A 13,396-nucleotide genomic window follows, 5' to 3' on the forward strand; every position below is an offset into this window, starting at 1 on the left:
GCTGGCCTGGTGGTGCAGCGATTAAGGGCACGTGCTCCGCTTCAGCGGCCCAGGGTTCGCAGGTTCGGATCCTGGGCGCTCACCGACACACTGCTTGTCAAGCCATGCTGTGGCGGCGTCCCATATAAAGTAGAGGAAGATGGGCGCGGATGTTAGCCCAGGGCCAATCTTCCTCAGCAAAAAAGAGAAGGATTGGCATCAGATGTTATCTCAGGGGTGATCTTTCTCACCAAAAAAAAAAAAAAAAATCAAATTTGGATAGATTATAGCCCTAAACAGAAGAGCTAAAACTATAAAGCTCCTATAAGAAATTATAAGACAATATCATCGTGACCTTGGGGTTGGCAAAGATTTTTAAGAGCAGACACAGAAAGGACTAACCATAAAAGAAAAATTTGGTAAATTGGACTTCATAAAAATTTTAAATTTCTGTTTATCAAAACATCTGTAGATATATGTAACAAGTTTCATATATGTACATATAAATATGTATACATATGCATATACACACATTTTTGCATGTATGTATAAAATATTCCTAATAACAAAATATGGAAGTGTGGTCTCATCCTAGGGTATAATTTTTTTTCTCATTTGGGTGTTTTTATCTCAAGTAACAATTGACTTTTTGTAAGAGCTATTTTATTCTGTCAAACTTCTGCTCAAGAAGGAAATGAAATGGCAAAGCCAGAGATTGAGAGAAGATGTTCACGATACACGTATCTCACAAAAGACTTATATCCAGGATGTATAAAGAATTTGTACAAATAAATAATAAAAATATAAACAACCCTCCCTTTTTAAAATGGGCCAAAGACGTGAACAGACATTTCACAAAAGAGGATATATCAATGGCCGGTAAACCGTGAAAATTGCTCATCCTTGTTGGTATCAGAGAAAATAAATTAAAACCCACCCAGGTACTATTTTACACCCACTAAAATGGCTAAGATTATGTTAAGTAAGGATATGGAGCAACCAGAGCTCTGAAATGAAGTGTGCTAAATAAATAGCACAACCACTATGGGAACCTTTTTGACATTTTCTTATTAAGTTCAACGTATGCCTACATTATGACCCAACAAATTAACTCCTAGGTATTTTCCCAAAGAAAAACCTGTCTCTCTCTCTTTCCACAAAAATACTTAAATAAAAAAATCCTTCGAGCAATTCGATTCATAATACCCCCCAAACTGGAAACATTTCAAACGTCCATCAACAGGAGAACGCAGTAACAATTTGTGGCTTATTCATCAGTGCAATGCTATTCAGTGATAAAAAACAGACTGACTATTGACGCACAGCAGAGCTGAATCTCAAAACCATTATGATGAGGGAAAAAAACTATTTGTAAAAGAATAATACGTGATTACATTTATCCGAAGTGCGAGAATCGGTAAAATTAATATATGGTGACAGACATCAGAAGAGTGTTTGCCTCTGAGGACGTGTGGATTGCCCAGAAAAGGGCAAAGAGAACTTTCTGAGGTGATAGGAATATAATAAATCTTATGCCGGTGTGTACATTTATCAAAACTCAAAGAATTGTGCACTTACGTACGGTGCATCTCACTTTAAGTAAATTTTACTTCAGCAAAAATATAAAATAATCTTAACAAAAACTATAAGTGGGGTCTAATTGCGTGGTTTAAATAATCATTTTTGGGGGCAGGCCCCATGGTGTAGTGGTTAAGTGTGCGCGCTCGGCTGCTGGTGGCCCGGGTTCGGATCCTGGGCGTGCACCAATGCACCGCTTGTTAGGCCATGCCGTGGCAGCGTCCCACATAAAGCAGAGGAAGACAGGCACAGATGTTAGCCAAGGGCCAGTCTTCCTCAGCAAAAAGAGGAGGATTGGCATGGATGTTAGCTCGGGGCTGATCTTCCTCACAAAAAATAAATAAACAAATAAATTAATTAAATAATCATTTTTCTCAATGGGATATTTTGATCTCATATGAACAATTTGTTTTTTTTTTAATTATTTTTATTCTGTTCAGAAAAGCAATACATAGTGTTTATTAGTCTACTTGGGCTGCCATAACAACATACCACAGACTGGCCTAAACAACAGAAATTTATTCTCACAGTTCTAAAGGCTGGAGGTCCAAGATGAAGGTGCCAGCATGGTCGATTTCTGGTGACAGCTGTCTTCCTGGTTTGCAGACAGCCGCCTTCTCCCTGTGTCCTCACATGGCCAGAGAAGAACAAGCTCTCCCGTGTCTCTTCTTATGAGGGCACTAATCCCATCACGAGGGCCACAGCCTCACGACCTCATCTAATCCTCATTACCTCCTAAAGGCCCCATCTGCAAATACCAGCACATTGGAGGTTAGGGCTTCAGCATAGGAATTTGAGGGGACACAATTCAGTCCACAGCAATATATCTTCTAGAAAATCTGGTAAATTACCAAATCGCATTACCCATCGCTGTTGACATTCTGATGTATTTTCCTTCCAAAGTTTTGTTATTTCAACTTTTATGGGGTGGTAGTCGTTCTGTACCTATAACCTTGTATCATGATCTTTTTAATTTAATTACAGCATGAAATTTGTTCTATGTTACTAAAATCCCTTTTTAAGTCCCCTTTTCCAATAGCCACAGACAGTTTTGCTGAGTGACTGTGCTGCAGTTTATTTATTCGTTATCCTGTGATCGAATGTTGAGTTACTTTCCAGTAATTTGCTAGTGTCAATAATGCTGTGATAAATATATTTGTGCAGGGAGCTTTTTCTGTAACTCAGATTCCTTTCTTGGGATAGAATTCCAGAAAATGGAAATTGTAGGTGAAACGGGTGTGCTCTAATTACATGTTGCCAAATTCCTTCCCAAAAGGATGTCCCACTTTACACTGTCCCCAGCAGTGGGGCCGGAAGGTGCCCTATCTGTTTGCTATAGGGGTAGAGGTCATTTCCACTAATGTTTGTGTTGGCTTGTTGCCACAGGTAAGCAAGGACGGCTGAAGCCATCTCGAGCAGGATTCCCCTGGCTCTGCTGGCCCAAGACCCGACCTCCCCCTCTCGCTGGCGGCCTGTGTTCTGGGCCGCACCTAGACAAGTCCAAGTAGGAACAAGCCATCTCATCCATCCACAGCCATGAATTTCCTCCGGCGGCGCCTCTCTGATAGCAGCTTCGTGGCCAACCTGCCGAATGGCTATATGACAGACCTACAGCGCCCAGACAGCTCCACCAGCTCCCCCGCTTCCCCGGCCATGGAGAGGAGGCACCCCCAGCCCCTGGCAGCCTCCTTCTCCTCTCCAGGATCCAGCCTCTTCACCTCCTTCTCCAGTGCCATGAAGCAGACCTCGCAGGCCCCCATGGGGCTGATGGAGCCTCCAGTTCCCTCCACACCTGTTGTTCAAAGGCCCAGGATCCTGTTGGTGATCGATGATGCCCACACAGACTGGTAAGCAGAAATCTGCAGGTGCTCCCACCTAGGGGCCAGAGAGGAGGTGGGGCCTATCTCACTCTTGGGGGGAGAGAGGGGCGGAGCTATGAGGGGCTCGGTGGTGTCACAGGCTGGCCGGAGGGAAGGAAACTAACATTGACCCTGTGGCTACTGCGTGGCGGGCACCACGGCACCTACTTTGTGCCACACTCTCCTCTAAGGGTTTATATTTATAGGTCCACAACCCCTCACCTGCAAATCCAAAATCCAGAAAGATCTGAAAACTAGAAAATATTTCATAACCCGTTTGGCAGCAAAGCCTGACCTGAAGGAAAGTGAGACTGTAATAGTTTCATGACACCACTGATTGTGCTCGTTCATTCGATTTGCTGCAAACATCTTAATGTGTTTGCTATGGGGTGCGACCCAGAGCCCACTGGAAGTGTTATCTAAGGTATGGTATGTGCACCACATTGCTTTTCTAAAGACGGAAAACATTGTAAATCTAAAATAATTCTGGCAAGTTGCTTAACCTCCTTCAGCCTCAGCCATCCTCTGCTCCCTCCATTAAATGAGGTTGTTATGAGGGTGAAGAAATCAACACAGGTGCACAGTCCTTATCCAAAACCTTTGGGACCAGCAGGCCTGAGTCTGCATCCCACATGCCGGCAATCTGGCTCTAGAAGCTGTGCTCTTGACACCAAAGGTGGGCAGAGATGACGTGCCTTCCAGCCTCTTCTCAGGCCGCAATAGATGGTAAGCTCTCCGGGGGCAGAGTGGACACATGTGTCAAGGTCATCGCAGAAGTTGTTTGACAGGCAGTTACTGAGCACCAGTTGAGTGCAAGTCGCAGCCTTGGGTGCTCAGCTAAGTGGTGAAAGTGGTGAACAGGCGCCGCTCGCATGGAGCTACAGTTGGCGAGTAGGTCTCTACTCCAAATTTTTGGTAGAGACAGGTGATAAATATTATCAGTCCAGCTGGAGACACAGGATCTGCAGTCCTGGAAATAAGCCCAAATGTGGAGACGCGGAAGCACCCCATCCAGGGCACCTGGGTGGGAACTGGAGCACTTCTGGGTGGACCCATGGACGGCCATGGGCTGGAGGGCAAGGTTGCACGCATGTGTCTCCAAAGGCTGCCACATAGCAGGCACCCAGTAAATGTGTCTTAAATGAATAATCTCATTCATCCAGTTCGCTAAGATGCCAGGTACTCTGTTATTCTCGCCTGCGTGTGTATAATCACATTCACATTCATTCCCTGAGGTGTTAACTCAGGGTGGAAATGATCGAGCCTATCCTTTGGAGTGGGAGATATTTATGGTTTATAATACATATTCAATACAGACAACATTAAAGCTTGTTCAGCAGGTCCAGAGGTCTGTCTTTCTCTTCCTGCTAGGAAATCACTGCATCTTAACCAGGGGGGTCATGTGCGTGGCCTCTGTTCTGATCTGGTCTGCATCGTCTTTGGCATTGCTGCTTGCTTGAAGGCTCTCATCATGAAGCTTTGTTCATCCTGCTTGTGCACTTATGTAAAGCGCCATCTTTAGGTTCTGGGCATAGGGGTTGATTTCTGCAGAGCTGTTGCTCCTAGGCACCCTGGCCTGTGCAGTCCTGTGCCTGTCTGCCCAGTGATCGCAATGCCTACGTGGCCTTTGAGGTCCTCTGTTTCTCTTTAACCCAACGCTTGACCTTGATTTTGAGTGTTCCCTACTGACCGCGTTATCCCTGGCTCAGTCACGGCTTGCCATGGTATGGTGATGGGGGGTATTTAAAAACCTATTTGTCAGGAAAGTTACTTCCTGTGTAGAAGATGAGCTAATAAATGGCAGCATGGTGCCATGGTTAGGACCACAGACCTCTGTGTTCCTAAGAGCTCTGTGTTCCTCCTAGAGCTAGGCCATCTGGGTTCAAATCCCATCTCTACCCCATAGTAGCTATATGACCTTTGCAAGTTCCTACACTGAAATGGGAATAAAATAGTACCTTTTAGAGTTATATATATAAGTAGGGTTAACATCTGAGTTAATGTAAAAGTGCTTAGGATGTGTCTGGTAGACAGCAAGTGCTGTTTAAGTGTGTATTACTATTCAGACTGTTGTGACCATCTGTGCAACATTAATCATCTTAAAAGCAGCCCCTCATAGGTATGCCTGTTTAGTCTCTTCAGGCCCAATATTGGGCAGAACGGATTAGGATTTACCACCTTGTACTAGAGTGTTCTACTGGGCAATCTTCCCTGCTGGCTCCCAGGTGATAAAATTGGGTCATATTAATCTCTGTCCCCCCAGTGCCCATCAAGTGTGTGTTGTAGCGTAGGGTGGCACAGTGAATGATGTTGAAATGCAATGAATGATCTCAGCCAAGTCACATTTAAATTTGACTTTGGTCTTCAATCTCTAATCCACAGGCATGACCACTATGTGAATTTTAGGCTGTGCACACTGATGGGGGCACAATTTTGGCCAGAGGAATTTCTCCCAGTCTATTTCAATCATGCCTCATATGCCCATACATTAATCAGATCTTGAGAACAGCAATCTTTTTCGTGCCCCTCAGTGGCTAAGAAAGTGGAAATGTGAGAAACTGACTCAGGAACTCACCTGGAAGCTGGCTCTGCATCTGTTGGATGTTTGTGATGGAAAGTTCTTACCCGCAGACACGTCAGCTTCTCCTACAGAACTCCATCCTAGATTCTTCGAGAGTTTCCTAACCTCTCTGAATCTCAGTACATTCCCAACTTGCTCCAAATTGATGCTGGCTGCTGTAGCATCTCCATCCTTCCCTGCAGTGTTCCCGAAGTATGCCCTTACCCCGCTACCAGGAGTGGCCAGCAGGTGGCGGGCTAGCCCCACTGTCTCTGGGCAGCTTTGGCAGACCCTGGGCTGCCTGGGTCAGCCCCCTGCCCAGCCCCTCCTTCATTGTGCGAACTGTCTCCTGAGAGGAAGAAGTTGTTAAAGGGGGAGAAGCCAGCACACACAGCTCCTTTCTTCCTCCTTTGAGATGATAATGAGGTGGGGAGACGACCCACCGTCTGGACTGAGGGTGAACCCACCAGGAACAATGCTGCTCCCTTTCTGCCTTCTCAGCCCCAGATCCTCTTCCCTGTCTTCTGATTCCTGGTCCAGGGCCTTCCTGCAGAATCAGGTTTCTCGTGGGTAAGGAAGTTGCAGGAACCCCACACTCTTCCCCTCCTGGTGGAGGCCAGCTTGCAAACTCTGTGAACAGCCTGGGCCCCACAAGGACGATCTGATACCTGGTGGGTGACCTAGGGGGAAGGACTTTTCATCTTCTGAGGAGAAAAGAGGGTCCCAGAGCCACTTTTGCTGGGAGGAAGGACTCATAGGCAAGCATTGTAAGATCCCACCACCTTTTTGGGGGTTGCTCCTGGAGGTGAACCTGGCCAGGGCAAGGGTGTGTGGGGAGCTTTGGACCAGCCTCGTATAAGGGCTGGCTCAGTAGTTATCTGAACTAAAGTTGGTGCTGTCCTCTGTTATGAGGGAAAATCAGTCAGTCCCGAGATCCACAAGGGAAAGGAGAAATAAAATAAATGGATTTCAGGCTCAGTTTTCCTCAGCCCCACTGCTGCTCCGCTAATTCTCTGGCCTAGAATTTTCCAGCAGCTTCACTGGCGTCAGGCCTCCAGTCTTGACCTCACCTCCTGGTTGCCTTCCATGTTATCACCAAGGGGTCATCTTTCCGAAACACAGGTCTGCCCAGTTTGCTCCCATGCCCCACCATGCATCCCCTTTTATAATCTCTTAGTGGTGCATCGTTGTCCTCAAGTTCAAATTCAGAGTCGTAAGCGTGTCTGCCCTCCCTCTAGTTCTGTCTCCAGCTCCACTTCCTGCTTCCTGTTCCTTCCGCAGGAATAGCAAACACCTCATAGTTCCCAAACACACCTTTTTGCCTTAGCACATTCTCTTCCCTACTCCCTGAATACTCTTCCCCATCTTGTTCCCTTGGCCAATTTCCATTCATCCTTAAAAGCCTGCTCGGGTGTCACCTCTTTTGTGACGTCTTCCCCGACAAGCCCACCCTTCCGACAGTGCCCATAACTACCTCATTTGTATAACTTAAACCATATTTCATTGGGCCATGGCTGCACATATCACACTGTATTACAACTGGCTGTTAGGTGGCTGTCTCCTCTGCAGGAACAAGGCCTATGTCTTATTCTTCATGTCCCTGTTGCTCAACACACAGTAAGTGTTCAATTAGCACATGTCATTGCCCCCACTCAGTCCAATCAGAATAGCTCCTAGTGGGCATACTGGGGCCTGAGGCCCCTGCCTCAGGAGTCAGCCATGTGGACACACAGTTGAGGGGTGTTGTTTTTACTCACCTGTGTATAAAATATTGGCTCTGCCTTTTTCTGGATGCTAGAGTAACTGTAGGGCTGCTATTTGAGATTGTTAAAAAAAAAAAATAGGCACATTTTTTACTATTGCCCACAGAATGTGCTGGAACCCCAGGTTTGATTTTCAAAATCAAAACATTGAACATGACAAAAAAAGATTGCTCATAACCAGGTTGGGATTTAGGTGCAACTCCCTGCTCTGGGTTTTACCCGCAAGGTCTCTGGATTCTGGATGGGGGTGGGAGGGGTGAGGGGGGATAGAAGCAGCTAAGCCTTTGCCCCAGCCCCTCCCTCCAGTGTCCACTGGAACTCTGGCTCTCCTCTCCTCTCACCTTACCGTGTGGCCTGGTTCCCAGAATGTCTGCTATTCCGTTTCAGCAACGACCTATTGTTACCTTCCCTGTGGTTCCTTTCTTATTTTATTTGTTGGGGAGGAAATGAAGAGGGTATTCTTGGTTTGAAACATCCCTCAGCCACCATCCTTCTGGCCTGGAGCATATCAGTCTACACCGTCCTAGTAAGTAATGGCTAATGATACCCATTAAAGCGCCCTGGGCATTTCTGGATCACTGAGAGTCGTTATGCTGTGTGATCATTTGTGTCCCCATCATCACCACCACCCCACCCACTCCTGGATGCTGTCTTTGTATCCCAGGGCCTAGAACAGGGCAGGCAGATAACAGGTGCTTGGGAAATGTCTGTTGATGGAATGAGTGATTTTGGAGGTGAGGAGTTAGTGGTAATGACAAGGGTGGGGGTGTGTAACAGTGAAACCGAGGAGTGACCTTGGTGGCATTCTTAAATCCTCTTTTTCCTTCTCACCTTGTACTCAGTCCAGCAGAGAAAGTCACAGTGGCCACGGTGAGTGTATTTACACCCCGGACGTTGGCAGATGCTACAAACCGCAGCTTTCAGTCTCCCCAGAGAGCCTGTTGTTAAGCGTTTGCCAACACACCCTTACTTGTTAGCCCTTCCTGATTTCCCTGGGGTGTGTTTTACAGGTGAGGAGGCAGAACACAGAGATCCCATGCACCTGCTCAAGGAACCAAAACAGGAGACTGCCTAGGCTGGGCCTTGCACAGGACTAACTTCTTAAAGGGCATTTCTGATGGTGCCACGCCTCCTGCTGACCAGTGCTCAGGGCTTCAGTGTTTGGCATGAAGTAGATGCTGAAAAATTGGTCAAAAAATGAATGAACAAGGGCTGGGCCAGTGGCATAGTGGTTAAGTTCATGTGCTCCGCTTTGGTGGCCCAGGGTTCACGGGTTCGGATCCTGGGCACAGACCCGTGCACTACTTATCAAGCTATGCTGTGGCAGGCGTCCCACATATAAAGTAGAGGAAGATGGGCACAGATGTTAGCCCAGGGCCACTCTTCCTCAGCAAAAAGAGGAGGATTGGCAGATGTTAGCTCAGGGCTAATCTTCCTCACCAAAAAAAAAATATATATGTATGAATGAACACAATAAACCGTGATCTGCTTGACAATGGGGTCATGTCTTCATCATTGTCATGCGGCAAACATTTGTGCACCTTCCATGAGCAGATATTGTGCTAAATGGTTTTCGTGGATTCTCTAACTTAATCTTCCCAATAACTGTATGGAGTACTATGAATATTCTCATTTTATAAATAAGGAAAACTGAGGCTCTGAGCCCAAAATCAAAACAGATGCCAGTGGCATCTGGACATCCGTGTTTTCTTGTCCCACCTGAGTCCAGGGCCTCCTGTGCTGTGCACGAGGGCACGGGCCGTGGACCAGGGCTCAGGAGCCTCACGCGGGTACACACACCCGGCGTCTGAGAGCAGCGGGAGGCATCTGGGTGGCAGGACTCCATGTTACTGCATGGAGGCCAAGCGCAGGGTCCTGATGACTTCACCCTCAGAGGAAAGCGCCCCACCTCGAGCCAGGCGGCCCCGCCCTGCTGGAGCTCTGGTGCAGCCAGAATGGTAAACTGCCAGGGGAAGAGGGGGTTCCTGTAGCCATCCAGACGCTCGTGATCTCAGAGGGCTTGGAAATCGGGCCCTTTGTAGCAATTGCCCTTGGAATATTTTCCTCTTTTTTAAGCACCAAGGGAGCTCAGACAGGATCTTTTCTGTTCTTTTTTCCTGTGTTTTGATATTAGCGATGTAATTTCCTAACACATGTCAGACATGTTTCCCAAGCGAGTTAAAATGGGAAAGAAGATAAAATGCAGAGAATTGAGAGCTCGCAGGGGGCAGGTCGGGGTTGGAGTCTCAGCTGTGCCGCTCACCAGCTCTGTGGTCTTGGCCAAGCCGCGTTTCCTTTCTGGGCCTCAGTTTCCCCATCTGTAAAGTGGGGATCATAAGGCCACCGCCTTTACCATACCCCTGAGCTCACAGGGATGTTATGAGGCTCCAGCAAGAGCGCTTTGTTTCTCTCCTTTTCAATGTGCACGGCTTATTTCCCCGTGACGCAGTTGGTCTGTTCTAGAACATAAGCTGTGGGAGGGCAGAGCTCAGGCCACCCTTGTTTAACCAACGTATCCTCGGGGCCTAGCACAGTGCCTGGTGCTTGGTAAGATAGGGTAAATGGATGATTTAATTAACAAACAAATGGATGCTCTTGCCAAGGCTGTTATTATTATTAAGGGAAAGTTCAGGATTGAGGATGCCCTGGGTGAGAGTCTGTCTCAGAAAACACTCAGCTGCCCTGGAATTCAGGAATAGCACCTAACACTTCCACGCTATCCTATCCCCGAGGCTCCTCTCCTTCCCGCCCAGGTGATAAACCCATTGTCTCCAGCCTCAACTGCTTCAGATGGCTTTGAGTGAATGCATGAGGACTGCGGGTGTCTTGCCATCTGCCCCAGGGTGAGCAGGACATTCTGCTTCCCCCTGTGCCACCTGCAGGGGGTTTGAACTCCGAGCTGGCATCACCAGTGGTGGATTTTGAGTAGAGTTGCCGGATTTAGCAAATAAAAATACAAGATTTAAATACTTAGATAAACAATCAGTGTATCCCGTGCACTGTTTGGTACAGACTTATACTACAGAATTCTATATTGATCTGGAATTCGAATTTAGCTGGGTGTCGCGTATTTCATCTGGCTACCCTGCTTATGGGGGATGGCAATGAGAGACACTGCCGGGCCCTGCTAACATCAGCCCAGTGAGAGGCTGGCCTTTGAGCTTCCTTGCTTTCTGGTTGGGGGGGGCTAAACCAGGCCGTCCGGTTCACCCCATTCTCAGGGAGCAGCTTTCCCTGCCTGTGTGACGAGGACCGAGGACAGTCAGTCACCAGCAGGGAGGGAGCAAAACTGAGTGGACAGTCTGGAGGCAGACTTCCTGGGTCCCTGTTTTCCCTCCCGCCCATGTGACCTTGGGCAAGCCCCACCTGGAACCTCACATTCCTCAGCTGTAAGGCAGGACTGTGGGGTATCTTTCTTGAAGGGTCATTGAAAAAATTAGAGTTGATGGCATGGATGGGGCTGGTACGGGGCTTAGCCTGTCATAACAAACACTGAAACGGTAACTGTTATTAACAATTAATTGCAATTACTAATTGCTGGTGAATATAATAGCACCGGGAGCCAGGGGAAGGCAGCCACTTGGCATGCTTCTCAGTTCAGCTGGATATGCTTGAGGGCTGTCTTCCGGAAGCCCTGGAGGAGGGGTGTCTGGATGCTGGTAGGCTGGCAGACATTCTACTCCGAAGATGAGAAGATGGGGGCCAGAGTCGTCCCATCCTCCGAGAGTTGGTTGGGGGGCTCAAAGCTGAGACACACACCTCTCTGTTGAAGACCCTTGGCTCCAGGAAACAAAATCCTTCCGCTTCTCCCCACCACTTCCGCTATCCCTAAGACTCTCCTTGAACAAGGGCAGGCCCTGCCTGTGTCCTGTGGGGAAATGCAGAGGTGGAAGGGAGAGGGAGGTAAGGAGGTCCCCTTCGTCCTCGCTTCATTCACTGTCTCACACAGGCTGCCCAACACCACCTGGAGTGGCTCTGGACTTCTGGACTCATCCCTCCAACTCTGGGCACCCTCTGCCCCTCCCCCTCACCTCCTCCCAGCCCTGGTGCCTGGGGGAGGGGACGGGCCTGGGCATTCCCCAGCAGCCTGCCCAGTTTCCTGGAGACTGGCTCCCTTTTCCCAGGCCCGGCCCCTTTTATCAGGGAGACAATGTGCGCACACAGTGAGGGCCTTGTGTGGCACCCAAGCCCCAAGCCCTTTGACTTGAGGAATTTTTCAAGTGCTGACCTCTCTCCGTGAGGTCTTCCTGCCATCCAATCCAGAGGCCTGGTGTCCCTGCTGCTTCCTACCCCGCTCTCGAGGGGAAAACAGTGAAGAGTTGTCTGCCGTCCTGGTAGAGTCTTCACCCTCTGAAGCTGTGGCTAGAAAATCCGGGGTAAATGTCTTTGAGCAGAAGGGAATGTGGGGAGAAATCTGATGGATGCTGTTTCTTCCTGATCTCTCCCTTCTCTGCTGATGCTGTGGGATCTTGGCTGAGCCACTTTCCCCTCTGGGCCTGTTTCCTCATAAGTCAGACAATGACAGTGGACTAGGATCATGGTCCTCAAAAGACTGTTTCCGTAGAATGACACTCAGATTCCCAGGCACCACCGTACAGCTTCTGTATGGGATCGAGTTCTCTGTTTGCAAGAAAAAGAAGTAGACTTTGGCTGACTTAGGCAAAATGGGGATTTATTGGAAATATGTGGGAGGATCACAGAATCAGAAGAAAATATGAAGACCCGAGTTTCGGAGAGATCAGGACCCAGAGCTCCGCCAGGATCTAGGAGGCAGGGACTGGTGGACATTCTCTGGAGAAGTCCAGATTCTTTGTCCTCCCAGCCTTGCGTCTCTCTGTTCAAAAATCCGATTTCTGGGGAAGAACAAACCTGGCTGATCTGCATTGTGTCCTGGGACCAGTCCCACCAAGACTATGTGCAAGAGAGAGGCCTGGGGCCATCAATGCCAATGCAAATGGAGATGCTGTTACTAGAAGTCAGAATGGATGCAGGACAGGCCACACTGAGATGTCCCCCCTAGAACTACTGAATCAGGGTATCTAGAGTAGAGCTTGGGAAACTATTTTTTTAAATAACGAAGAGCCAAGTTTAGAAACCATCAAATTAGAGGACTTGTTTCGTGTGGCTCCCAGTCGGTAGAACTGGGACCAATGGGGCAAACAATGAGGGAGACATATTTCATCTCCGCGTACAGAGAGGGAAGGTCGTCCAAAGATCAAGTGGGCTGCCTGTCACTTGCAGGGTTTCACGCACAGTGGGGCTGGCCATTTGGGAAGAATAATGCAGAAGAGGCTCAGACTATGAAGGGGTCAGCCTACAGCCCTTAAAAGAGTCTTGGACCTGAAGTTTCTCGTGTTTTCCTCTCTGACGTTGTGTCTCAGTTGTTTTCCCTGCTCTGGCCTTGCCTTTCTCTGAGGATTTCACCTGTTAACTCATGAGTCTTTTTCTTCATCCTCCAAAACGTGGTTTTCTCACCCAGACCCTCTGAGTGACCTTCTTTCGCAGAAGTCCCTCAGAGGCCGTGGGCCTCTGAGTTAGCGGTAACTCTTCCTTTCCTGCAGACTTCACCCGCCCGTTATAGCCTTGCCCTGGGGGAGGCAGGTCGCTGGCAGATGCCAGCCTCATCACAGAACGTCTCTTCTCCCGGGGCCTGTGGA

The 13,396-nt window shown here is 48.3% G+C and overlaps 1 protein-coding gene across 1 annotated transcript in view; it reads left to right on the forward strand.

The window, feature by feature from the left end:
* Window positions 1-2,947: 2,947 nt before the first annotated feature.
* SYN3 (synapsin III) overlaps window positions 2,948-13,396 on the forward strand; it is a 425,920-nt gene continuing 415,471 nt past the window's right edge. The window contains exon 1 of the mRNA XM_087448985.1: window positions 2,948-3,404. Coding sequence (XP_087305111.1) covers window positions 3,094-3,404 — 311 coding nt within the window. The 5' untranslated portion in view covers window positions 2,948-3,093. The remainder of the gene's footprint in view (window positions 3,405-13,396) is intronic.

This window comes from Ceratotherium simum, chromosome 25 (genome assembly GCF_057802395.1).
Source record: "Ceratotherium simum simum isolate JZ-2026a chromosome 25, ASM5780239v1, whole genome shotgun sequence".
In the NCBI taxonomy this organism is placed as follows: domain Eukaryota; kingdom Metazoa; phylum Chordata; class Mammalia; order Perissodactyla; family Rhinocerotidae; genus Ceratotherium; species Ceratotherium simum.